Source organism: Manis javanica, chromosome 6 (genome assembly GCF_040802235.1).
Source record: "Manis javanica isolate MJ-LG chromosome 6, MJ_LKY, whole genome shotgun sequence".
Classification (NCBI taxonomy): domain Eukaryota; kingdom Metazoa; phylum Chordata; class Mammalia; order Pholidota; family Manidae; genus Manis; species Manis javanica.
In genome coordinates this window covers 23243188-23271108 of record NC_133161.1, presented here as the reverse complement: position 1 = coordinate 23271108, position 27921 = coordinate 23243188, and the positions used below count along the sequence as shown (strand labels likewise).

Sequence of the window (27921 nt, the reverse complement as noted above, 5' to 3'; positions counted from 1 at the left end):
TTCTTGATAGTTTCCATTGATTAATGATGTTTTTAATTTTGAGGAAGTTCAGTTTGTCTTGTTTTTGGGTGCTTTGCTTTTTTAAGATGATGTCATAAGAAACCATTGCCTAATCCAAGGTCATGAAAATTCACACCTATATTTTCCTATAAGAGTTTTAACAGTTTTAACTCTTACATTTAGGTCTCTGATACAGAGTTAACTTTGTATATGGTGTGAGGTAGACGTCCAGCTTCATCCCTGTTGCATGTGGATATCCAGTTTTCTCAGCACATTTTTGTTTAAAAGATTCTTTCCCAAATGAATTATTTTGTCATCTGGGTTAAAAATCAGTTGACCATAAATGTATGAGTTTATTTGGGGCCTTTTAAATAATATTTGGATGTTAATCAGGTGGCTGCTTTTATTCCTTATATTGGGTTTTCATATTGGCAGATACTGCTAAGATATTCCTGTTATATCTTTTTTTGTTTGTTTCAGCATTTGAAATTTTTTTTAGCAAATTTTTATTAAAGTATCATTGATATAGAATCTTGTGAAAGTTTCACATGAACAGCATTGCAGTCTTAACATTCACCCATATTACCAAGTCCTCACCCCACCATTGCAGTCAAACTGTCTATCAGTATAGTGTCTTCTTGGTGCTGTACTGCCTTCCCCATGACCTACCTGTATTGTGATTGTGAATTATAGTGCACATATATATATGTATATATATATACATATATATATGTAAGTGGCTGTGAAGTGATGTCATTGTGGTTTTGACTTGCATTTCCCTTATAATGATGGTATCTTTTCCTGTGTTGATTAGCCCTTTGTAAAGCTTCTTTGGATGAAGGTCTATTCAAATCCTTTGCCTACTTTTAGTTGGGTTGTCATTTGTTGAATTAAAATAGTCCCTGTCTCCCTCCCTCCCCACCGACCCTCCCCCAACCCCTTCCCTTTGTAACTGCTAGTCCCTTGTTGGATTCTTGAGTCTGCTGATGTTTTGTTCCTTCAGTTTTGCTCATTGTTATACTCCACAAATGAGTGAAATGATTTGGTACTTGTCTTTCTCTGCCTGGCTTATTTCACTGAGCATAATACCCTCTAGCTCCATCCATGTTGTTGCAAATGGTAGGATTTGTTTTCTTTGTATGGCTGAATAATAATTCTATTGTATATATGTACCACATCTTCTTTATCCATTCATCTACTGATGGACACTGAGGTTGCTTCCATATCTTAGCTATTATAAACAGTGCTGCAATAAACATAGGGGTGTATATGTCTTCTTGAATCTGGGATCTGGTTTTCTTCAGGTAAATTCCTTAGTCAAGTGGTATTTCTATTTTTAGTTTTTTGAGGAACCTCCATGCTGCTTTCCACAATGGTTGAACTAATTTACATTCCCAGCAGCAGCGCAGGAGAGTTCCCCTTTCTCTGCATCCTCACCAGCATTTGTTGTTCTTTGTCTTTTGGATGTTTGCCATCCTGACTGGTATGAGGTGATATCTTATTGTGATTTTAATTTGTATTTCCCTGATAATTAGCAATGTGGAGCATCTTGTCATGTACCTGTTGGCCATCTAAATTTCTTCTTTGGAGAAGTGTCTGTTCAGATCCTCTGCCCATTTTTTAATCAGGTTATTTACTTCTTGGGTGTTGAGGTGTTTGAGTTCTTTATATATTTTTGATGTTAACCCCTTATCAGGTAAGTCGTTTATGAATGTATTCTCCCATACTGTAGGATGCCTTTTTGTTCTGTTGATAGTATCCATTGCTGTACAGAAGCTTTTTAGTTTGATTTAGTCCCACTTGTTCAGTTTTTATTTTGTTTCCCTTGCCTGAGGAGATGTTCAGAACAAAGTTGCTCATGTTTATATTCAAGAGATTTTTGCCTATGTTTTCTTCCAAGAGTTTTATGGTTTCATGACTTACATTCAGATCTTTGATCCATTTCAAGTTTACTTTTGTGTATGGAGTTGGACAATAATCCAGTTTCATTCTCTTAGATGTAGCTGTCCAGTTTAGCCAACACCAGTTGTTGAAGAGGCTTTTCTCCATTGTATATGCATGGCTCCTTTATAATATATTAATTGACCATATATGTGTGGATTATATTCCTGTTACATCTTAACAGGCATTATACCTGTTCAGCCAGTCCTCCTTGCAGAGCTAAGAAAATGCTCTCAGCTAGGAGGATTCCATTTTCAAACCAAGTTTTTTGCTCTTGGAGCTGTGGAAAAAAACGCTGGCTTTATTGGAATCCATATGGATGCCATCACTTTTTTGCCCTGAGTATAGTGTGGCTAGGTTTATGTCTAAGAAATTTACTGTCTTGTGTCTGTGGTCTGGGTGTTTTAAGAGTTAAACACACCAAATCATTTATGAGGATCTAGTGGAGATTTAATATGGTGTTCCTGTTGCTGGGCAACATTTTAGTGGCTGCCCATAAAGTCCTTCACCATAGGTAAATCTCCCAGTAAACCTATAAGTGGGATCGAGCAGTTTGAGTCCCCATTTTCCTTCTCATGTGGCTTGTTTCAGCTTTTTTCACCATCCGACTTGTGCCATGAAGCAATGTCCTCTGAATCACACCACGTACCCTCTGCAACCTTTACTGGCAGAGCTGAGAAATGTCTAATCCATAACCTCAATCAAACGGATTCATTGTGACAGCTGTTTCCACAAACCTCTTGCTGTATCAGGTAGGGCTGAGATAGTTTTTCTAGAATACATCATTTTATTAATATAATTGGATAAAGCAGTTACCATATGACTTGCTTTCTATGCCCTATAAATTAGCAATTAAGGATAATTACCGCATCCATGAAGGTTTGCAACATGAATCACTATAGCTATGGCAGAACAATTACCCATGACCAGTTTCCTCTCAATCTTAACATTATTCTTCTGAAATTAAAATTCTAATGAAACAAAGGATATGTTTTACTTGTTAGGTTTATTATTTTTCTGTCTTCCCCCACTAGAATTCCAGCTATCCAGGAGCAGACATTTTGGTCTGTTTTATTTCACTGAAGTATACCACTTGTCTTGAATAATGCCTGACACATAGGCACTCAGTAAATTTGTGTTGAATTAATAAGTGAATAAATAAGTCAGTGAATACAATTGTAAAAGTAATCAACTTAGATGTCAGGTCTTTCACAGAGGAAAGATAACTTATTTTGGTGCCATATGAGATACAGGTTAAATTATATATATAGATCCTTGGTCTTTTCATATTTTACTTAGAGACCATTTAAATATTTTTTTCCCCCAGAAGCTGTTTCTCCTTGGCTTTATTTAGTAGGAAATCTTAGATTAAGAGAAAGCTGTGAAAATATTTTTATTGAGGAAAAACTTGAAAAACTGTTGACATGTAAGCAGTTTAACCAATATTTGGAAGATGAAATGGAGATAGTTCAAAAAACATACTGCACCACCTCTTTGCTCTCTAGTTCCTATAAGTAGTAGAAAGAAACAGAGTTCTTTTATTATAGACAGGTTTCTTCCTTTCTTAGGGATCTGCAGACAGTCTTCTCCTACTTCTCACAAGGCTGTGGCCAAAAGAGGGGAAGGAGTTTCCCAGGAAAGGTGTACAGGTGTCAGGCCTTTTGTCCTGGGGGAATATGATTATCATTTCCTAGCACAATGAATATCAATTCTTGTTGCTTAAGGGGTTGAATTTGTATACTCAGTATAAAAGTGTCAAGCAACCTATAAAGTAAAAGTCATCTTTCCAATTCACTGACTCTTGTCTGAATGGCATACTTGGTGCAATAATGCAAAGTTCTGGGAGCAGTCTTCAGAATAGCATTCAGAAAGGCGAGGATGCACAAAGGAAGTTTTGCAAACTCCCTGTGTACAAATTGTTTGCCAAAGTCCTTAATTGGGCCAGGGTAATAATTATTGACCCATTGTTTCTCAGGGATCTAGTTTATTAGGTACAGGCATTAGCGGTAACACCATTTCTCGTATTTAAGGGAAAAGGGAATTTTCTCATCTGTCATTCTGTACCAGAGCATTTCAGTGGTTTTTGTCAGACTCGAGAGATTAAGAATATTTTCTAGACCAGGTCAGTGCTCACTCACCAGAGTTGATCTAAATCAGCCAAGATGAGTTTTCTTGTAAATGTGCTGTCTTCCCAATGGGTTTCAGCCTCGGGCAAGTTTGCTATGGATTCAGTGTGACCAAAGAAATGACAGTAGAATGTTTTTGGGGTGAAAGGGTTATACCCAACTTTATTTCCATGGTGGCAAGTCAGTCACTAAAATCTTGTTCACTCAGAGCGAGTCTGCATGCAGCAAGCTGGTCTCTGCCTCTGGGCCTCTGGGCTTCTCTGCCTGCACAGCTGTCCTGCACAGCCATCCTCTGGACCTGTTCTCGGCGCTGCCACCACTCCAGCCTCTGCTCTGCTCTCCTGCAGCCTTGCAGCTGTGCCACCATGTCACCCAGAGCACTGGTGGAGCTCTTTATATAGAGTCAATAGCAATGTATTGCCCACACGTTTGTAGGGAGCTAGCCAACCAGGGCCAGGTGAGAATCCTGGCCACAGGAACTTTCATTTTATCCACATTGGAATAAGCTTTTCTAACTAGGTTTACCAAGAAGTACTAAAAGTACTTTTGGTGAAAAGTTGACTAAAATTGAGGCAGGCATTGGAGACAGATGCTCTGGTTCATAAGCGGTATGTAGCTTGGTTCTCTTCAGCCCCATTGGGAATTTGTGCGTGAATGATTTCCAGTACAGGTGGGCTGTTCTTGCTTCTGCCACTTGTGAGAATTGCTAGTCAGTGAATCAGGTCCAGGTTTTTTTCATATCTTTCTTTGGCCCTTCTCATTTAGGGAACACCAGACACCCTCTGCTCTCACATACCTGTTTTTGCCTGGCTTCACTTTGAGAGCGTGTCTTTTTAGACTCTCAGTTCCCAGGAATGATGCCCTGGGACATGGGTTCTCAGGAAAGGCTATGGCAAGGGCAGTTGGTTGGAAGCTGTAGAGTTTAATTGCTGGTAACACTTGGTTAGAAAGGATAAAAATAAAGAGCAGACACAGAACTGGATAAAGAACATAATCTTTTATTATGTGTGTCATGGAGTAGACAGGAGCATTTAGACCAGGTCTGTGTGCCTAAGGTATCAGAAATACTGAGACACTAGTTGGAGCACTATTTTTTTTTTTTCATTGGAACGTGTTTGTTTATTGGCAGAGTTTCTGTAAAAAGGTAGTCGAATTTATAAATGAATAATGGTATAGTCATATAATGGAATAGTTTACAGCTGTGAGAAGTGAGTAAATGGGTGTTTTACATAAACATGAGTTTCACCAAAACAAACAAAAGCAAGTCACTGATGGGTGCATGCAGCAGATTCAATTACATGGCGTTTCATTTTCCCTAATTCTAAACTCTGTTGCATAGAGATGTACACAGAGATGGTAAAACTGTACAGGAAAGCAAGGGAGATGTTATCACAGCGTTCAGGATAACAGTGGCAGGAGAAGGAGCTGCAAAGAAAGTACACACAGAGGGAATCCAAGGTTGTGATAGAGGTTTTAACTTGGGTGGTGGTTACACAGTTGTTTGCATATTTTACTTTTTTAACACATACTTACATTGTCAATGTACTTCCATATTTATATTAATATTTCATAACTTAAAACATTAAGTTGGGGAGAAATGTCAGTTAAGCCAACATATACAGGAATGGTTTCCTTTTTTCTTTGGGCTTCCTTTCCAGGGACCATTCCTTGGTATTGTGTACCACAGAGCGCTGTGTTGCCAGAACTCTCGAATCTTCCATCTACTAACTTTTGAGCAGCTATTTCTCACTGTGAAGTCTGGGACTGAAAGTCTTTCAGATCTAGTGCAGTCAGTGTTTGGGCCTGTCTTTTCATTGAATTGTGCCTCTCTGAGCAAAGATAACGTGAATAGCTTTGGTGACATTTGTCTTTTTATTCTGTACACCTTCTCTTCTCCCACTTGAAATCTTCCCTTCTTCTCCCCTACAAATATTTTAAAATTAAATAACAGGGAGCTTCCGAGCTCTTTCTATACTTGCAAGTGGGTTCTATGTCTGGTGGCTTTGATTCCAAGACCAGTATAGCTCCTTGGAATCCTTGGGATTCTTAGGAATCTTGGGAGCTTTAAGGTGCTTTGATTTTTTTTTAATCATCTAGAGCTAAGTGTTTTCTAGATTCCTTCTGAGCATGGTCTACAATGGAAGTGTAAGTGCTGGGCTCTGGTTGAGCTGTGACCACAGTAGTGTTGGGTGTACTTGTCTCCTTCCAGATGATTGCATGGGTGTTTCCTTCAGCTTTACCATTTTCTTAGGCCTTTCATTGCTTGTTCCATCCCAGAGTGGAATGTGTAGATGGAGACATACACTTCTTAGTAATTGAGAAGGACTTAGGTGGTGGTGTTTGCTGGGATGAAATTACAAAGGTTATCAGTTTCTATGGCTCACATGCCTCTTCACTTGAATAGTTTATTTTGTGACTTTTCTACTTGTTTAATTCCTACTTGCATTTCTGGGGTCTATCATTTCAGAATCTAGCCGAAGGTTTTTTGTAGGTATTTCTCTTACAAACAATCCGATTCATTTAGTCATTCAATAAATGTTTGAGTGCTTCTAAGGTGCCAAGTACTGTTCTTAGATGTTGGGGATACAGCAGTGAACAACCTGTATTGTGTGATAGTACCTCTAATTTTCTTTTTTTCTCTCCACCCAACCCACTTAGGTGCTTTCAGGGTGCGCCATCATTGTCCGCGGGCAGCCTCGTGGTGGGCCTCCTCCTGAGAGGCAGATTAACCTTAGCAACATTCGAGCTGGAAACCTTGCCCGCCGGGCGGCTGCAACGCAACCTGATGCAAAAGATACCCCTGATGAGGTAGGTGCTTCCAGAGGTTTCCCTGAGGCTGCGGACCCAGCTTACAGCCCATTCTCCTCCTTGATTGATGCGAGTTGGACGTATGCTTGCTTTTCTATATTTTGAGTGTTTTTACATAGCAGGGCTGACCCTTGTCATACCCACAGTGGCATGCATTGTTATACATTCAGTAGCCTAAGCAGAAATCCCAGGCCCAGGGCTTTTTCTCATACCCTTTCCAATAGGCTTTTAGAGATTCTTCTCAGGTTTATTGATGTTTTCACTCCTCGTTCTCTTGCAGTAGGTTAGAACATTTCCTACATAGTCTCTCTCAACTGTTGAGGTTTCCATTGGTTATGGCAGAGCTCTTCTATTAAGGTTTGAATTTTCATATTCAAATTTTAGGAAGATAGTGACAAATCTAGTTCTCTTAGGGTCGGACTACTTATGTTAACTAGTGTCCTGTGTCTCCTTCCAGTGATAATCACCTATACAAGCAGACATTCTTCTTTGAAAATAATGGTAGCATACCACAAGTGATGTTTATTATAGACACTTAATCTTGAATCTGTGCACCCCTAAAGGCATCTGTGAACCTTATGACACTGTTTGCAAAATTTTGTATAAATATGCATTGTTAAGGGCGGAAGTTTTGAATCAGTTTCTCCAGGCACCTTGTGGCTCAGTAGTAGTCAAGAACCATTGTGTAATGGTGATCTGAGACACTTCTGAGCTTCTCTGCCTTTGTCGTGACATCCCCCCCATTCCCCTGTCCCCCACTTCTAATGCCTGCCACTTTGCCTTTGTGGTCTGCCTTGGACTCTTGCATCTCCAGGCAGATGCTGTGAATCCAAATTTGTCTCCTATACTTTGAAACATCAGTTGTTTCTTTAATAGTGCTTAGGCTATCAAAAACAAAACTTCTGGATTCTAATTAATTATTTGACCTTTGCCCCAATTTGATGTTGGGTGAGTCGGTACCTCGGCTTTCTTTTGCTCTTCCCTGACAAGAAAGTGGAGAAAATGCAGCTCACGGGGATTTTGATTTAAGGAAAACATTTTTCCCCCATAATAAAGGACATTTGTTTGAAGTAAGATAGTGAAGCAGTGTTATAGAAAACAGGGAAGAATCACCTGTAAATCTGCTATTAACAGCAGTTAGAGTCTTGGGCTAATGATTGAAAAGGCCAGGATAAGTTCATTTTCACTGTTCCTCCATCAGTGACCACGAGCTTTGGGAATAGTAAATAGTGTATCCATTAGGATTGTTCAGTGAAGGTTAAACAGGATACCGTGAAGTGCTAGCACATGCCTACAAAGTACTTACTAGTTGTGGTAATCAGTACTGCTGTGTGTTAACTTCAGTTACTGTAAACACTCCTTAAACGTTCTTCAGACTATTGGGCCAAGTGCTGAAGATTAAATCTCTTGCAACTCTCTCCAAATTTTGGGGGGCTGAGTGCCTTTCTTGGCCAGCATTTTGAGTAGTTGTTTTCCTTCCAATGTGTGTTGTGTAACAGCTTGACTGCTTCTGAGAGGAGAATAGTGTTGACCCTGGCTGGCTAGAGCTGATCAAGTTCATTTCCCCAGAAGGAAGAAGTAATGTAGCCTCTAAGAGAAGGGTTGGGTTTTAATTTCCTTTTTCATAGCTGAGGATCTAGGGCAGGGAAACCCAAGGCTAATTGGAACTTAATCTAAAGTATCTTAACTGTAGCCTGTGTAACAGTGTAAGAAAATCTTCCAGAACTGTCGTGGCTGAAGGACTGCTGTGTGATCTGGTCTCAGCTGTCATAGTTTCATACATTCATACAGTAGTGCTTTTTGTCTCTTCCAGAGCAACTTAGTCTCACTAAGTTTCTCCTACTAACTCTTCAAAGGTCCCTGAAGTGTGAAGTTTTTGGTAGGTACCGATTTCACCCTTTGTCAGACACAAGCATTATTTCTCCATCCTAACAATCCAGTGTCACCTTTATCTGCTGTGACCTGGTTTCACCCTCCCATGAAACTTTTTGAAGCTGTTCTGGCTCAGGTTAACCGTGATGCCAACTAGTAACCTAAATCAGAAACCTGATTTCCCTTGCTCTTGTTTCAAAATGTCCCTTCCCCTCCAAACATCCAGACCTTTGTCAAGACCTAGAGATTCTGCATCCTTAAAATCTCTTTTCCATCTTTGACACTTCATTACTGCTTCTGATGTTCTTTGTTCAACTCATAGTGTGCCTGGAATTTTCTGCCGTCATTCTCCTCCCCTTTGATCCTTTCTCCATATGCTTCTGTATCTCTTTTGAAACATAATTTCATTTATTCCCCTGCCCAGTATTATTCCCAAGCTCTTCAGTGACTCCTCATTATCTGTGACAAATGTAAATGCTAAGCCCATTTGTGATTTGACATCAGTTTTCTCTTACCGAACCCCCGCTCTGGGATGCCAGTCCTAGCATGTAGGAGCACTGGAGCCTTCCAACAGGCTGCTGGAGATCTGCCTGCTCATGGCCTGGTTCATGCTGCCCCCTCCATCAGGAGTCCCTTCTCCACCTTGAGCCCTGGTGAACACCTACCACTATCTTAAGATCTATCTAGCCTCCTGAGGAATCACAGCTGCCATCTTTCCTCAGCCCATTTTTGTGCTCATAACATGTTACTTCAAGTTGATGCCTTTTCTGGTAGATTGTAAGCTTCTTGAGGGGGAGGCCTCTTAACTGTCTTCTTGCACCTAGTTAGTAAGTGCCTGACAGAAAACCAGTATTTAGTGAATAAAGATGAAAGAAGCTGAGTATCACCTTTTTTGGGGATCTGTGGATTATGGAATGTGGCATTACCCTTTTGTCTTACCAGTGGGTTTCTGCCCTGGGCAAATTCACTATGGATTCAATGTGACCAAAGAAATGACAGTAAAGCATTCTTGGGGTGAAAGAGTTATACCCAACTTTATTCCTATGGTGGCAGGTCAGTCACTAGAATCCCGTCCACTCAGAGCGAGTCTGCATGCAGCAAGCCGGTCTCTGCCTCTGGGCCTCTCTAGCCACACAGCCATCCTCAGGGCCTCTGTCTTCGGCCCTCCCACCACTCTAGCCTCTGCTCTGCTCTCCTGCAGCCTTGCAGCCATGCCACTGTGTCGCACAGAGCACTGGGTAGAGCTCTTTATATAGAGTCAATAACAATGCATTGCCCAAAGATGTGTAGTGAGTTAGCCAACCAGGGCCAGGTTAGAATACTGGCCACAGGAACCTTCATTTTATCCACACCTTTCTTGCTGGCTTCGGAGCATGTTGTCTAATTTTCTCACATTCAAATTCAGTCAAGGACAGTATTGTTCATTTGCTTCCCTTTTTATCACTGTCCCAAATAACATTCAGTCGATTATTCTTTCTTCGCTCCTGGTATCTTCTTTCAAAGAAACTCAGTTCTCCTTTAAGTACTGTGGCAATAAAAGCAGCTGTACTGTGTGTCCTTGGGCATCATTGCCCTGTTTGAGGCTAATCCCCAGCGTTGCCTAGTTACTCTAGGCAGCCTGGATACTGCATTGATGGGCACTGCAGGAATTAGATTTTTATTTCCCACAGATTTATTGAGCTCCTGTTATGTGTGAAGCTCTATGCTGGTTTCCTGAGAAATAACAGAAATGAATGTCACAGACCTGTATTCAGTGAGCTTTTGAGAATTAGCATGGTAGGGTGGTGGGGCAGAGAGGGATTAATTACTTGGGCACATGGTACAGAGGTATGACAGAGAAGGACAAGAAGTCTTCAACATTGGGCCATGTACAAAAGTTCTTAGCTTTAAGGTTTTACATTAAGAGATTTAATCTTTTGTAGTAGTTCAGGAGTCTACCTGATCCAAAGAAAAAATTGGAATTAAAAATATTTCATTGAGGTTCATATCAGAACCCTTGCTTGGGCCTGGGAGTGGAGAGCAAGCTGTTACATTGCCTGCTGTTAGGCATTCTAAGGGGAAGAGGTGATGTTGCATCTCAACTACTTAAGGGCCATTGCTTCTTAGATTGAGCTTGGGGGCATCATGAATAGACCATTGAACAGACCTCAGCTGTTTTTCCTACCAGGCCATTCTAGACCTTATTTGATAAATGCTTTGAGGAAATTTTCCTGTGCATGACTCCTAGCATTATTCTGGAACACTCTGTTGGGAGCCCTCTCCATCATATCGCCTTCTGCTGGCTATCGTTTGTATGGACACTTGCGCAAAGATTTTCTCCCAGAGTGGTCTGTTGCCCTTGTGAGGAGTAATGTGGTCAGTGCTTCCCTGAGTCTCTCAGTTGCCTCTCTTCATAGCTGAAAAAACCCCTGCAGTTTTTGAATTTGCCTAACCCTGAATGGAACACAACTTGAGAAGGCTAGTTAAAGAAAGCAAGATTACAGAAACTAGATTTTTTTTTTAATACAGGATTAGGTATATGTCCCTTTTAATACCTCCACTGTGCTTTTTCTTACTGCCTAGCTCTAAAACTCTTTGATAGCAGGTAGCTGTTTCCATTTTTTGGGAGTGGGACAATGGGTAGAAATGAGACATACAAATATGGTAGATTTTATGTTGTCATTGAGAGATAGGCTCTTTTGCTGTTTGGTATTTTGAGGAGAGAGCATTAGATAAGTGAGTGTAAGCTGGTCTTCATGTCAAGAGCGCTAAGAATTAGTTCTTCCTAGAACTGTTCACAACTGATATTATGTAACAGTACTGGTTTTGACAATACCAGCCCAAAGGGTCGGTAGACTGCCACCCTTTGATTAGCTTTTGGTCTCTGGGAAATCATATGAATGTTTTTCTTTAGGAAAGCTTGTTGGATAACCCCATGGAATTATCTTCATGGCTTGAAAAGGTTAGGGGAGGCTTCCTTTTTCAGGCCACTTATGTACTGCTTTGCCTTTACTGTGTGTAGCCCCAATCTGCAGCTCCAATGATTGTAATAGACAATGTATGCATATCGTATACCACTCTTCCTTTTTATTCTTTTGCATTTTATCTGCACATGAGCTGCTATGGATCACATACTCCTTGAATGCTTAACCCCTCCTTCTTCTTTTCTCTTCTAAGGGAACTTGGGGCACTGAGCTAGGTCCAGACTGTAAATTCAAGTGCCAGTGGCTATGGCAGTATTGTTTTTATTTACTTATTTTTTGTTTGTTTTTATTTATATTTATTTATTTATTAAAGTATCATTGATATACAATCTTATGAAGATTTCACATGAGCAACACTGTGGTCACTACATTCACCCATATTATCAAGTCCCCCCAATACCCCAGTGCAGTCACTGTCCATTACTATAGCAAGATGTTAGAGTGTCACTACTTTTCTTCTCTGTGCTATATATGGCAGTATTGTTTTAGAGGAAACATTTCCCTTTGCACCATCCTAGAAGTGATGGGGTGGGGCAGAACCATCTCTTTACACATTATCTGGAGGTCACATGGGAATTCTACTTCCCGTTATGTGGATGTGTGGCTCACCCCTTGTGTCAGGGTCTTGAATGGGTGAGGAGGGAAAGAAACGTCATTGTCAAGGTGATCCCTTACAAGGGCCTGTACTGGTGTCTTCCCTAAGGTTGTGGGACTTACAAGGGTTTCACTGGCACAGCTTCTGACTAGAGAATTAGAAGAGACTTTTGGAGGAGAACAGTTCTTGCCTTTCTCAACTCTGCTGTTCTTAAAAAAGGTGGGGGGAAATAAGCAAGACCCATACATGAGCAGGGGACTCACTCTGAAATAATAGCACTAGAACCTTGTCCCTAAGAGGCAGTGCCCTCACCTCTGGTTTCAGGCTAGTTTAAATAATCAGTGAGGTAATCAGTGAAAGTGTTTTGTGAACTGAGAAGAGGTAAACAAATGGAGGTAATAGTTGTTATTTATGTCTTCCCTTTGGGTAGGTGAGTTCCTGCAACCTGGACTTCATTCAGGAGTGCGTTGATAAATACAAGTTTTTAAAGTAGTGGCTGGCACAAAGCCAGTGCTATAAAATTATTGGCCATTGTCATTCATGAAGTAAGCTGTATCTCTGAATAGCCCGTGATGGGGAAAAGTATTACTGCCCATATCTGGGAAGCTTTAGAGCCTGTGCTAGTTAAACCAGCAGCTAGTCTTCTAAGTGTTCAGTCTGTGTTGTATGCATTTCATTTTTATATTCTCCTTAGGGCCTAGTGTGGGGCCAGGATATTGAAGGAATGAAGTTGCTTGAATGCTGACCATAGTCGGGAACTGGGCAGTTCCCAGGTGACACATTTGTTTTGTCTTTCAGCCCTGGGCATTTCCTGCTCGGGAGTTCCTTCGGAAGAAACTGATCGGGAAGGAGGTCTGTTTCACGATAGAAAACAAGACTCCTCAGGGGCGGGAGTATGGCATGATCTACCTTGGGAAAGGTGAGTAGCAGGGAGAGATGGACGTACTTCTCTCTGAGTTTAAAGTTTCTCCAAAGGTCAGATTTCATCTGGGGGAGGCCATTGTGAGTTCTGGTGGAGGTAGCCTAGGACGGTTGGTGTGGGGTAGTTGGAAGGGCATTGAGCACTAGAGCCATGGCGTGCCCCGGTGCTCCTGCTCCTTGTTACTCCTCTGCCCGCTTTCCTGGCCTGGTTTGTGTAGCACAGTGTAGCGTCTCTGTATTCAGGCCATCCGCCCATGGAACTCAATGGCTTTGTGCTTCTAGGTCATAGTGCTTAATTGAATTCCTATAGATTTTCTATTGCATCTTCTATTTCTTTTATCTATCTTGTGGCTTTTCTTCTCCTCCTAGGGGCTGGCTTAAGGAAAACAAGATTTGTTTAGGGTTTGCGGTTTTTTGCAAGCCACATGTTGTATAACTGAATGGAAAGAACACAGGCTTTGGAACTGTGTAGATGTAGGTCTGAATCCTGGCTCTCTGACCATCTACCCTTATTTAACCCTTCACTTTCTAAGCCCTAGTTTCTTCATTTATAAGTTACTGAGTTTAAAGAGACAGTATATGTAAAGCACCTAACCCTGGCACAGCATATGTACTCAGTAATTATATTAGTTTGTTAGCTGAGTCAGATGGCTCACAGGATATTAGGTGTTCTGGGTTTTTTTGGGGGTGTGGTTTAGGTGGAGGGAGAGGAGAGTAAGATTGAAGAATGGAATTTGAATTGAAGTGGCCATTGAGCTAATTGGTAGAATATTCTCCATATAGCAGCCAGATATCTGAGCACAAACAATTGTGTTCATCTGGAATTATCTTGGGAGCAGATATTTTTAAAGGCTTCCTGTAATTCTTTGATAAAAGAACCTTCTAACTGAGCAGCTTTAGATCATCTATTTGACTTGGGTAGTCAGTAAGCTACCCAAAGGTAAGCAGACGATGAAGACTAACCACATCCTCTTAAGATTCTGATTTTAATTATATAGGTTTTTGAAAAGTGGGTTGGGGATGACCTTGGGGATAGCTTGTCCAATTTACCCAGTAGACAAACCTTTTTCAGCCTCTCAGACAAATGGCTGTCTGCTTCTTGATTTCATGGGAAATCATAGAAATGTATGAAATCTTTTCAAAAAGAGAAACAAATCAATTTGCTTTTTATCCAAAATTCAAATAATAGAGTCAGAAATAAAATACTTAAAGCATTATTGTTGGGTGGTGACTGATTAGAAAGAATGTAAGGCAAATAGAATTGCACTATCTTCAGAATGCATTCATTCAAGAATTTCATTACCCAAAAAAATCCAGTTCCATAACAGCTGGTCAGTCTCCTGTTACCTGCAAAAGGCCTCACTGGACTACAGACAATTTCCAGCATAGATACCTATCTAAAGAGACTACCTCTAAGAGTTCATTTACATAACCTTGATCTCTTAAAAAAGTTTTTAATAAACTGACCTGAATTACAAACTGGATATAATTTAGCATGTTAATGAATTAGTGTTTAGAAAAAAGCCTGGCACATAGGTCATCATTAAATAGGTATTGAAAGAGTGATTGAAATTATCTACATCTTCTGAAGGTTTAAGGAACTAATATTTTCAATCAGATATTTTAACCAAATCTCAGTGCCAGTTCTAATGAAAGGAAACTGGCTGAGATAATTAGTGTCCATATATTTGATTTTGTGGCTAGTCTTTATGATAGGCAGTGGGGAGTAAGGTGGAATTTAATGATTTATGGTTAACTAGAACTTACTTAAAAAAATTAATTTTCTGGCTTTTGGAGAAAATGTTACTTGCTCTGAATACCATCTCCAATTGTGCCTTGATCATATTTATGACTTGATAAGTTATAAGCAAGAATCTGATATTTGACTTACAAATTTCCTGTTTTAGTATCTGATACACCACACTTTGTTGCCTCCTTTGGGAGTTTGTCCTAGGGAAATCGGTTTTTCTCCTTTGGAAGGAGCAATCCGAACTCACTTTTTAGAAGAAGGCCCACTGACAGCCATTTCAGAGTGCTCTGGGCCAAGAGACTGTCGAGTGCGCTGTTGACTGGCTGGTTTTATGGCCATTCGCCCTGTTTGTACCTGGGCTTCATGCTTTCTACCCTCTGACCTCTTGGCACCTTACTGTTCAATTTTTCCTTGAATTGTTGAATCCTTCCTTTTGACTTCCCACTCTTTGCGATTCCTGTTGCTTTGAAAGAAACAGTGTTGTATTTGCTCATGTCAGATAGCTGTGCGTGTCTGTCTGTCTCACTTTAGCAACAACCTCTGTGGAAAGGATCTTGTGATCCACTCTCAGCGTCAGAAACTGACTGTTCTTTGTATAAATATCATTCTTCTCAACTTTCCTTGGAGGTAAAAGAGGTCTTCCAGTTAGCTTCTGCAGAAATTTGGGCAATGCTAATGGCAGGGCATTCAAGTTGGGTTTGGGTGTGTGTGCATACTTACTATTGCTTGCAGAAGTCAGTGTACAGTGTACTGACTATAAATCTCATAGAAGTTTATCCTGTGCTGACATTACCTATCAGCTAGACTGCTGTGTTTCAGCTTATCTAAGACCTTATTCTCTGCCATATTAAAGATTTTTATGTGAAGATTCCCTCATAGATGTCTTCCATTGTCATTTTGTCTGACAAAGAGATTTAAGAGAACACATAGAGCCTAAACATTTTTCAATAGCATGGAAATACAATTAATGTTTCATATCCCCAGGGATGAGCCTAATCAGGCTGGATTTTAAATTTAACTTCATTTTTCTTGCCTGCTGCTATGTGATAGATTAGAAATCTAGACACCATTCCCTGTGTCTCTGAGAGCATTAGGACGTCCGTCAAATGACATGGCTTGGTGTCCTCCTCGAACAGAGGGTAGGGCATCTTGGGGAAGCTGGACTTCATGTATGATATGATAGTCCTGAGTGAATCAGTCTGGCTCATTGCATAGCATGTAGGGACTAACTTTTGTTTTTAATTCCTGCTATTTGCTCGGCACTGTACTCGGCTCCATATAGACATTGTTCAGTTCTCACAGGAACCTGTGCAGGCCAGGTCCTCTTCCCATTTTATAGATGAGTAAATGAGGATGCTGGGAGAGCCTGTTGAAGCTATTTAATTGGCAAGTTTGTATTCAGCTCCACACCTCTACTCCTCAGGTCACTGTTATTTATGCTCTTCTGGGCACCTGCACGTGTCCTCCTTGTCTCTCTCTCGTGGTCCCTTAGTTGCCTTTGGCTTGGGAGATACATGAGAAAATTAGAAACAGTTCTGAGAAGATGATTTATAGGCCTTTGGGACTTAGAGACTAGATGTTTTGGGAGAAGAGGTTTGCTGAAAAGCTCAACACCATATTGTTGCCTTCCGCAGTTCTGTGGCACCAACATTCTTGAAGAGCTAAGGGGGAAGGTGGTCCCATTTGAGCTCTTGCTGTTAGAAACAGATTTGAATCTCCTGTTTAATTCCCTTTTTCTACCTCAGATACGAACGGGGAAAACATTGCAGAATCTCTAGTTGCAGAAGGCTTGGCCACCCGGAGAGAAGGCATGAGAGCCAATAAGTAAGTATTCATTAGTCTTCTGGCCTTCTGACTTCTTCCACTGCACAGGTGTTCAGTTCCAGAGGACTTACCCATCCATCCCAAAAGATTCATTGAACACTTAATTTGTGCCAGGCAATGTTCAAAGCACTGAGAATATAGCAGTGAACAGACTTAGCCTGTGCTAACATTGTCTGGGGAGACAGACAATAAATCAGCATATAGATATACAATATATTGTGTGCAATGAAAAATGAAGTGGAGTGAATAAATAGAATTCAAGCAAAATCTGCATAGATGCTAGGGAAACTAGCAAGGGCTCAATGGTTTCTATTTTAAAGTCAGGGAAAATTTTCTTTCTCCAAAGCTTTTTAAGTCTGTTTTGGGCTATGGATCTACAGATACTTCAGTAGTAGGTAAAATTGTATTTATTTAGATAATGGCAGTAAGAACTTACTAGAAATGAATGTTAGTAATGTGAGCTTTATAGCATATGTATCATGTCCAAGTTCACGAGTGTTGGCTCTCAGTTGGATGGATTGCAGCTGGCTTTAATTAACGCTTTAGTCTCTGAGAAGTGGTATGTTACCTCGGTAATTTGGAGGCTAAAGATGCTGTTTAAATTCTTAAGTCCTTGCTATATTATATGACTGTTGTAGCTGTGAAAAAGGCTTTATGTAAATATTTGCATGTACTGTACTAATGGTGGGGTAGAACAATAGCAAAAATGCACTTTTTGTGTTCTCTCTGCGCTCATAGATTTTGGGTCCTTTCTGTGAAGAGACATTTGTTGGAACCTATAATTGGGGTGTGAATATGTGGGGATTTGTTGAATTCCCACGTAAGACAAATTACAGCATTTGTCTTAGGTGGTAGTTTTGGGAATATGCCAAAGTTGCATCTTAAGGACAATCCTTGGCATGATTATAGCAGTGCTTCATTTTGTTTTCCAATCCAATTTGCAACCTGAATGAAAAATTTATTTAAAAACCTGCAGCAGTATTGTTCCATGTCAACAATGAAATCTCCCTTGGAATCCTAATTCTTTTTTCTCCAAAGTTGTCTTGACTTAAACCCTTTTCTCAGTTTCTGTTTGCTTCTCTCTTTTTTAAGTTACATTGTTTCTACTGAATTTGGCTGCCATTTTGGATCCCTGAGGATGTGATGTTTTTTTTAGGGGGAGGAGGGAGAGAATAGTATTGAAGACTTCTGGGTTGAGAAACTGTAGGGCGGGGATCCCTGCTCAGAAATCCCTACCAACTGAGGTAGGAGATTCCATTTTGAATAACAGCAATTGTTGGAAGGAATTATTGAGGTTGTAGAAAGACCTGGCAGTTTACTATTCCTGTTAGCTCAGATATGTGTGTATGTGTGTGTGAGAGAGAAATTGCAGAGCCATTTCTGGTTTTGTTTTTTGGTCTACCTACTGACTTTCTGGCTGTTCTTATGTAGTTTGGTTTCTTGCCCAATGAAGGAGGAGTTCCATTTTCAAACTGCTTTACTTTTGCTTAGCTGGCCTTATTGAATGTATAAGTAGTTTTGGGCTGACATCTGTAATAACAGTATTTGCTCTGCATCCCCCAGCCCTTTCTGCAAACGACAGGGTGTAAGGGTGGCTCTGAGTCACTTTTCTTGTGCTGCTTCCTGCTGAGCTCTGCCTGGATTTCAGTTCCTGAATCTGGGATACTGAAATGAAGCTGTACCCCCTGGAGTGGCTTCCCTCTGAGCCACCAACTTGTTCTCTTGCAGTCACTGATGGTGGCAGTACTTAGATGTGTATCCTTTGCCTCGCTCATTAAATGCTCATAATCTGTTGTTTGAGTGAACAAGTCTGGAATCCAGAAATTGCACTCACGTTGGTTTTCTGGTGATACGCTCGGGTCTGAAGCTGTAGATCTGAAACAAATGCTTTTAAAGGTCTTTTCAAGGGGAGAGTTGCTGACAAAACCCAGAGTCAGAGAAAAGCCTGATATTTCTGTTGTGCGCTCACTAAACACCCGTTTATTTCTCACATCCCAGTCCTGAACAGAACCGGCTTTCAGAATGTGAAGAGCAAGCGAAGGCAGCCAAGAAAGGGATGTGGAGTGAGGGGAACGGTTCACATACTATCCGGGACCTCAAGTATGCAATTGAGAACCCAAGGCACTTTGTGGACTCACACCATCAGAAGCCTGTCAATGGTGAGGCTGGCCAGAAAAGATTGATGTGACTCAGAGTGATTTCTACTTGCTCTCAAGCTTCTTGAGGTTTATAAATCCTATTTGAGTTATTTAGTATCCCGTGGAAGTTGTTAAGGGTGAAACAATACCACGGTGTGTGGAAAGGAGCTTGAATCCAGACCAGGCAGGCTCTGTCAGATGTACTTTGTAGAGGTTAGTCATTTGCTGATGGAGGGAAGTAAATTGCTGGTATTTTTGAATATTGGGGATTTTCCTATTTTCTAAAAGATGATACTTAAATTCCACCCCCCAACTATCGAAGTAGGGATGTGTATTCTGTACACATCTAACCACACACACACACCAAGTGCACTTGCACACGCTATATAATTCTTGGCGCAACTTTGAGGCTTTGCTAAACTACAAATTCAGTAAATTTATTACTAGTCCTGACTTACAGTTATTTGTTTTTTGCTGGCACCTGGTACTAGGTAAGCAACCTAGCTGACTGATAACAGCTTAGGTAGGAGCAGTGAGATCCTGGAAAGTTCAGGATGTAGAAGTTGGTCTAATCCATATTCTGCAGGAATAGTTTGTAGAAGAGTCTGTTGTGTGAACACACACTCATGATTGTCCACTGCTTCCTCACTTCTCAGAGGGAGGCTTTCTGAGGGTTTTGGGGAGGGTCCTTATTAAATGCGGCTTGACTGGGCATAGTTTATCCCTGGCACGAGTTTTACTAACAGTTTAAGCTGTTCATTCTGTCATGCAGCTATCATCGAGCATGTGCGGGACGGCAGTGTGGTCAGGGCTCTGCTCCTCCCGGATTACTACTTGGTCACGGTCATGCTGTCAGGGATCAAGGTCAGACCATACACTGGGCTATGGGGTGGGCATAAAGGGTTTGTTGAACTTCATTGACAGGTGGATGCTACTTGGTGACTTAGGATCTACTGTTTTTCTAGTAGGGGAGTCAGCATTGAATAGAGTACTTTATCTTTTAACTCAGATTTTTTCATTTTTGAAGCACTTGGGGTCTGGTTGGAGTGGGCTATGAGGAGAGATTTTTGAAACCTGGAAAAGAGAAATGGGAGGCTCTGAAGTTTACTAAAAAGATTTGTTTTTCTTCACATAAAATACCCATTTTGATTTTTAAAAAATCAAGAATTTCTTTTTGGTAAAGGATTATTTTCAATAAAATTATTTTCCCCATGATAATGTGAGCTTTATTTGCATTACCAAGAAGCATGAGATGATGCTATTTCTGGTCAGTTTTTACCAGTTGGTTTTAAAAAAAGAGAAGACCTGATTGTGGATGTTGTGGTTTTAGCGGGCTCAGTGTGGCGTGAGAGTGCCTAGCGCTCACCCTTAGGAGGCTGTGTTACTCATGTACCTTACTTTTGTTTTAGTGCCCAACTTTTCGACGGGAAGCAGATGGCAGTGAAACACCAGAGCCTTTTGCTGCAGAAGCCAAATTTTTCACCGAGTCTCGCCTGCTTCAGAGAGATGTTCAGATCATTCTGGAGAGCTGCCACAACCAGAACATTCTGGGTACCATCCTTCATCCAGTGAGTGTGTCTGTGCAGACTGGGTAGCATGTGGTTAGGGGTACCTTTGGTATTTGATGAGCTGGTTTACTTTGCTTTTTCTCTTTATTTAAGAATAATTTAAATACTTTGGCAGGATTATCATCTACTGAGTTTCTGAGTCATTATTTAGGGATAGAATCAGACAATCCTGTATAGCCTCTCACTTTATTTGGTTTCAAGGGGAAGAGAAATGCTATCACATATTTTCCCAAGTGTTGGTACTTGTGATGGTAAATAGGAAAGGTGGATGGTTGTCACATCAATTAGAAGTGGCACTGAAACTTGTAGAATAATTTTGGTGGGATTTGTTTGTAGGCCTAGAAGTTAGCTATTTGAAGTACTGGTAGTAATGTGACAATGAAACCTTTCTATGGAAAAGTTAATCTGTGTATTCCAGACCTAACCTAGTTACCTCCTAACTCTGCTTTTGAGCAGGAAATAGGTTATGTTTTTCCTTCTGACTACCAGGAATTTTACCCAGTTGTATACTTTAGTAGGTGGGTTATTCTTGGACAGGAAATGACCTTGTTTTGTAATACCCAAGCTTAAGTGTGTTTTCATATTGTAACTAATATCCAAATTCAGAGTAAACTACTGTAACTTATTTTTGGGCAGAGAATTCATCTGTCGTAGCAGTTGTGCAGCCCTGGGAGGCTTGGTTTGGAATGTGCCAAGGTCATGTCTGTTTGATCTATAGAGTATTAGGTGTCTGCCTGTGCCCTGCTGGATGGCTCTGTGTCACAGCAGAATATGAACTAATTCACTGGGCAAAATGTAGCTTAAGTTATCCCTTACTCAGCTGTTCTTCGGCTCTCCCCTTACAAAAAGGGGAGTAAGTGCTGATCTTAGGGAAGGATATAATACCATATAATCTCTACAGAGACTAACATCCTCCTGCCCACAAGAAGAACTATTGAAACGTCAGTTTCATTCAATGTCACTGACATTTATCCTGCTCCTGTTAATGAGAGTTACTGTGCTGGGTGTTGTGGGGTATGAAACCAAAGCTGTTGGGAGGAGTGGCAGGGTGGTGTCTCCCATCTTTGGGTGGCTTTCTTAATGAGAGAAAAAGCTCTGCTTTTTTTGATTTCCCCTTAAATAAACTGTAATATAGATTGTGGCTATGTTAATTTTGTCAGAAGTCTAGACAAAGGGGTTCTCTTGCAGTGGAATCTCACCTGGGCCTGCCTTCTCATATGCTGTTTTTCAGAATGGGAACATCACAGAGCTCCTCCTGAAGGAAGGTTTTGCTCGCTGCGTGGATTGGTCGATTGCAGTTTACACTCGGGGTGCAGAAAAGCTGAGGGCAGCAGAGAGGTAAGGTCTGTCAGGGAAGCGTTCCAGCCAGGGATCTTGTTAAGGATTGTTACTGAAAGAAATCTAGTGATCTTCTCTCACCCCTCTAGATCAGTTTCTGTTTTATTTCACTAAAAGCTTAGGGAAATTCCGGAAAGGGGCGGGGATTTCAGAGAGGAGTGGCTCTGTCACAAGTTCTTTAGGTTCAATCTAATTCATTGCTCTATAGTAAGGGCCTAGATTGTCATTCAAACAGTTTTTCACCTTATTTCCTTTCTCAATGTTTTGTAGGTCACTTTTTTCCAAGCCCCTTACTTAAATTCTGGATTTTAGGTATTTGGAATGAAACAAACTTGAGGCTCATTTAAGGACAGTGAAATAGCTTATCAGCTGCACTGGAACAGGCAAGCTGGATTGGGGATAAAATGGAAAGTTAGAGCCTGAGGGCCTAAAACAGTACAGACATTCATTGGTGTGAGGCTAATGCCCTGATTTATTTCAAAGTATGTTTAAATTATAAATGCTAACGCAACCGGGGGTGCTATCTTCTTGTTTTTGGCTGGGTGCCTCATGGCTAAAGCAGATGTAGAAACAAGTTATTTCCAGAAAAATAATGGTGGATATTCCAAAGATTGGTGGCTGTTTCAAGTGTCAGGGTCAGGTCTTTCCAAATATGGGTGAATTTCATTCACTTGATGGGTTAGATGGTAGAAAATAAAGCAGGTAGCCAGAGCAGATGAATAGAGATGATGTTCAGCAAAGTGACAGTCACCACCTCCAGGGTGCATTTAAGCAAAAGACCACGTAAACACTTGTGCCAATGTTCCACTCGCAAGGCTTGTTTTGTGGCTTATTTCAGAATCATAAAATTAACAATGGTCTTGACAACTTCACATTTTTGTGTGTTTGAGGTGCACAGCTAAGAGATGTACAAGAACGTGAATTGAATGACTTTAATTATTTTCCCTTTCATTAAGTCTTTTACATCCTTCTATACTGCAAGCAGAAATATTTGCAACCTTTTGTAAAAGTATTTTTTAATCTGGGCCATTTGATATGGGATGTCTGACAAAAGGTAGGCTGTCTGATTTAAAAAAAAAATAACACAATGATTATATAAGGCATTTTTAGTCTCTATGTTCCATAATTCAATTCAAAAGATATTCTTATCCAGTGTAGTTTTCTAAACATCTCTTTATCAGAATAATGCTCTTTTTTGGTTTGTTCTGTTTTTGTTCAGAAAATCTTGCAAGTTCATTATTCTATATATTATTTTGGTTGATAATTATTCTTGCATTCTTAAAGTTTCTGCCTCTCTCTGAAGAAAGTGAGGATGACAGTAATATCTACATGTTTCATAACATCTATAAGAGAGTTTATGGATTTTTAAGAGTGTTCATCGTTAAAAAACAGGTGTAGACCAAGGGATTCAAGTCATATTTCAGTAACATGTGAACACTTGCTTGCTATTTTGTATGCTGTATTTGATGTGCCTGCATTGTTGGTAAATCAAAGTATTTCATGTTTTTACAATTAATGCATGTTGTTTGTCTCCTCATTTTAGTGCTCTTATTAAAAAAATTGCAATATTGTTTTCAGAAATAATAGTTCATTTCCCCTGCACAAATGTCCATTTGTTTATAAATATTTTGACATAGCAGATCTTTTTTTTTTTTTTTTTTTAATTTTTGCACATATTCTACTTCCCTTAGTCTGACTCAAAAAATGTCTGTTGGACTAGATACTTTAAAACAAAACAAATCTCTGCCAACATGATTTCTAAATTTTTGTCAATGAACTTCAGTTGGATTTTTGTCCATTTTTCTCACTCTTTTGATACATTATAGTGACAGTTTTGTTCTTGGTTTCCACATAGGATTTGGGTAGCTAATAACCTTTTTATAATTCAAATGGAAATTGGACAGGCCTATACTTTAAAAAAAATAAAATTTGTTTAGAGATGTGAAATCTTCCCATTTAAGGGAGCAGTTGCTCTGTTTGCCATTTCAGTGCCTGGCATTTTAGTAGTCGCTCAGGAGCTACGAGATAAGCCAACCAGGTTGGAAAAATTGCACATCTAGACCCCAGTCTACCAGCCATGCATTTATGGTATAAATGCATCTTGGATAGTTCTAATTGCTGTATACTTTTTCTTGTGGCTGTCACACTATTATGGTCTGACCGATGGCCTTTCTCCACAGGTGCCTAGGGTAGGACTTTGTATGTTGCTCTCCCACGATGATGGTGGAGTCCATTTGTTGACTTTGAATGATTTGCGTCCTTGCTTTGTGACCAGGTTTGCCAAGGAGCGTAGGCTGAGAATATGGAGAGATTATGTGGCTCCCACTGCTAATTTGGACCAAAAGGACAAGCAGTTTGTTGCCAAGGTGAGTCATCCCCAGCAGCCTGAGATGCATAGTGGATGTTGTCGGGCTAGTGATAATACAAAAAATTTGGATAATCAAGAGCTGAAGCATTTCTATTTGAGGGCAAGCCAGTAGCATACAGGTGAGTGTGCATGATGAAAGTGTATGTGTGTTTGCTATTTCAGCTATTTCAGGGGACTTAGAAACCATAACAATTTTTAAATTTCTTACTGTTAATTTGTATAACTTCATTAGAAGTTTATGGGTTGAAGTTGTGGACTTTGCTGCCTTGAAATATATGTCATATTTTAAGGTTTTTTTCTGTTTGCTCAGTAAATGGCATCTTCTCAGATTTCTGTTGACCGGTATATATGACCTCAAGTGTGTCTTCTTTCTGTTTTGGACCGCTTACAGTTTCCAATTTTTTCCGGTGTAATTTCTTGGAGAGCTCTCTACTGATGTGTCCCGAGTTAGATTTCTTTGGTGGGAATTCCCTAGAGATACTGAATAGAGTGTTCCAACAGCAGGGCTATAAAAGTATTAAGTTTTAGTTACAGGGTGTAGTACCTTGAGTGGTAGACCTATTCTCATTTGCCCAAAATGCTGTAAAGTTTTCCAACTTATTTTTTGGACTTTATGAACTTTATGGACTAAAAAAGTGGTCGAATATCCATATCAGATGAGGTGGGTCTTCCCAAATGTTGGCTAACAGTGATTTTAAGATGGAGAGCCACTAGGTGGCACTGTCAGCCTGAAAAACCTTGGAATTGTTTCTCTTAACAATGACAAAAATTTTAACAAAGTGTCTGAGGAATTGGCTGAATTTCTTCAGTTTCTTTTTAATGATGCCCAAAGCAGTAGGTCACAGTGCTCAAGTGGCCTCTATACTTCTACTAGGTGGGCACAACGCAGCTGTCAGGGTTAACTGTAATCATGCCTTTTGGTAACGTTAGTCCCTTGTCTGGTGATCCCCTAGGTGTCTTCCAAGTCTTGATGCAGACCAGAATAGACACTTGCTTCCTTTCTGTGTGAGGACCCGTTCTAACTGGGAAACTTGGGCACAGCTGCTCCACCTAACTAGAATGTACTTGGTTTTCTTATGTTTCCTATAATCTGTTCTAAGACTGTAGGTACACAATGAAAGGATGATCACTGATTCTACAGGGGAGGTAGGCCTTCCATTTTTCACCATCACTACTTCGAAGATCTGTGATATTAGTAATGTTGATGACGCTTGGGAGGGTTCCATTAGCCTGTACTGCCCCTACCAGCCCCTCCTCAGTTGAAACCGAATTTGTGGAGAAACCAAGAAGATTTTGAAGGCTTTTTGGGCCTTTGCTGGTTGGGAACTAAGGCATTGCTGAAGAAAGAAATTCAAAAAGATAGATAATTGAGTCAGTAGCTTTGCATTTATCTTAAATATAAGTAGAAGGGAGAGCTGGCTGTAGGAACATAAGCCCCATTTTTAAAATTCAGGATCCCAGGATCTGTTTTGGTTTTGTATTTGTTTTAAAACTGGGTGAGACCTTTTTTTTATTCTTTATAATGCCAGACTAGAGATTACCTCTAAAATCCATCTGATTGAGGATTATGAGGAATAATATAAATATAGGTCATTTGGATATATGCTGTATATAAACAGTCTAGAAAAAGATGTATTTGTAGGTAGGTAAACAGTTTTAAAACTTGCTGAGTTTTTGAAATTCTTTGGCATTATTTTTATTAAAACGGAAAAAAAGCATAGGAGTAGGAAAAACACTCGTACTATATGAAACTACTATGAAAACAGGTTTTCTGTTCTTAATTTTTTTTTAAACAAAGTTCATCATATGCTCTATCTCAAGGATGGCAAGCTGGCCCATGGGCCAAATCTGGCTCATCACTTGTTTTCGTGTAGCTTGTGAGCCATTAATGGATATTTACATAGAAAAAAATGTTTTGTAGCACATGAACGTTACAGTTGACTCTTGAACAATGTAAGGGTTAGGGGGCCTGAACTCCTATGCAGTTGAAAATGGGTGTATAACCTGACTCTCCAAAAACATTACTGATAGCCTGCTATTGACTGGAAGCCTTACTGATAACAAAAATAGTCAACACATGTTTTGTATAGTATATGTATTATGTACTATATCCTTAGAATAAAGGAAGCTAGAGAAAAGAAAATGTTATTAAACTCATAAGGAAGAGAAAATACATTTACAGTACTGTACAGTATTTATTCAAAGAAAAAATCCATGTGTAAGTGGATCTGGGCAGTTCAAACGCAAGGGCCAACTGGATAGGAGATTCCAATTTCAGTGTCATCAATAAATTGGAACAGCTACATCTCTTCATTTCCATGTTGTCTATAGCTATCCTTAGGATAAAGTGGCAGAGGTAGTAGTTGTGACAGAGACCATATGGCCTGCAAATCCTAAATACTAGCTATTTGGTCCTTTACAGATAAGTTTGCTGACCCTTGATCTATACCAGTCCTGCCCAAAGTGCTAGCATATAAGGTGCTTGAGCCAGAATGTGAATGAAGACATTGCTTCTTTCATCAAGAAAAGCTTGCTCCAGAAAAAATGTCAGCAATATTCTCAGTGATATAGTGATTTACGTTCTGGTACAAGCTTCTTGTCTCATTGCAGAGTAACAGGCACTTTTGTGTAGCACTGATTTGTGTTCTTTTGAATATAACTTTTAAGTTTCTAAGTTTTTATTTTTAATATCTGAAAACTTAACTCTGTGGGCTTATTAAAAAACATACTAGTCTGTTTTCCATCTCAAGGCAGCCATCTGCAGCTCTTGGATAATACATACCTCTGAATGAAATGTTTATATTGCTGTGCCTCAATTTTCAGTTTTAGGCATAACCCCTTTCAGCTTCCTGTCATGGAAGATGAAGATTTGAATTTTTCACTCACATACACATATTTACTTGGATGTGCATGTGCTCTTAGTCCTTCCAATATGACTACCAAAATTGTAGTTCTGTTACTGTTACAAAGAGTGCTTTGTAAGTGCTAATCACTACTGAGCATATAGCATATTATGACTACATTTCCTGCAGTTCTTTTGTATTCCCTGGAGTTGATGATTTAAAAAATTTATGTATATTTTAAAAATATACTTAGAGTCTAGGGGTTTAATTAATAAGTCTTCTCTCAAGACATTGATTCAGCTTGATAATTTTATATTTTTCAGTAATACCATCCAGGAGCCTTATGATCTGTAGCAACCTGGACTAGTTCTTGTTTTTCTCCGTTACAGAGCTGTCGTCTATAGTTTTTTCACCATTACCCCCGGGCTTTTCTTTATTCCTGGATCGAAACTGTTTTCTGGGTGCCATGGCTGCTTTATGATTTATTAATTTATTTTGATGGCACACATTCTCTAGCTTCTTGGGAAAAGAGTGCTTTGTAGGTAAATTTTTGACACCTTCATGTGTATTTCATACTGACACTGGATTGATAGTTTAGCTGGGCATAGAATTTTATGTTAGAAGTTCTTTTCCTTCAAAATCGTGAAGGCATATTCCACTGCAATTAAAATATTAGAGATTTTTTGTTTTTTCGAGGTCTGAAACTATTGTGATTCCTCATCCTTGTATGACTTTTTTCTTTATGCAAAGTCTCTTGACAAATAATTTATCCAGAAATTTCACAACCATGCTTTGTTTATCCATGTTTAAGCATAATTATGTTTTACTTTTTAGTTCTTTGTTTGGAGATTTCAACTATTTGGTGG

General features: G+C 39.9%; 1 protein-coding gene across 4 annotated transcripts in view; it reads left to right on the top strand.

Moving 5' to 3' along the window:
* The window catches only part of SND1 (staphylococcal nuclease and tudor domain containing 1), a 406889-nt gene that overhangs the window by 24176 nt on the left and 354792 nt on the right, over nt 1-27921 (top strand). For all 4 annotated transcript variants that reach the window (XM_073238488.1, XM_073238486.1, XM_037023516.2 and 1 more), the window contains exons 2-9: nt 6726-6875; nt 13104-13224; nt 16722-16800; nt 18799-18959; nt 19711-19802; nt 20348-20506; nt 21738-21844; nt 24120-24210. In XM_073238488.1, coding sequence (XP_073094589.1) covers nt 6726-6875; nt 13104-13224; nt 16722-16800; nt 18799-18959; nt 19711-19802; nt 20348-20506; nt 21738-21844; nt 24120-24210 — 960 coding nt within the window. The remainder of the gene's footprint in view (nt 1-6725; nt 6876-13103; nt 13225-16721; nt 16801-18798; nt 18960-19710; nt 19803-20347; nt 20507-21737; nt 21845-24119; nt 24211-27921) is intronic.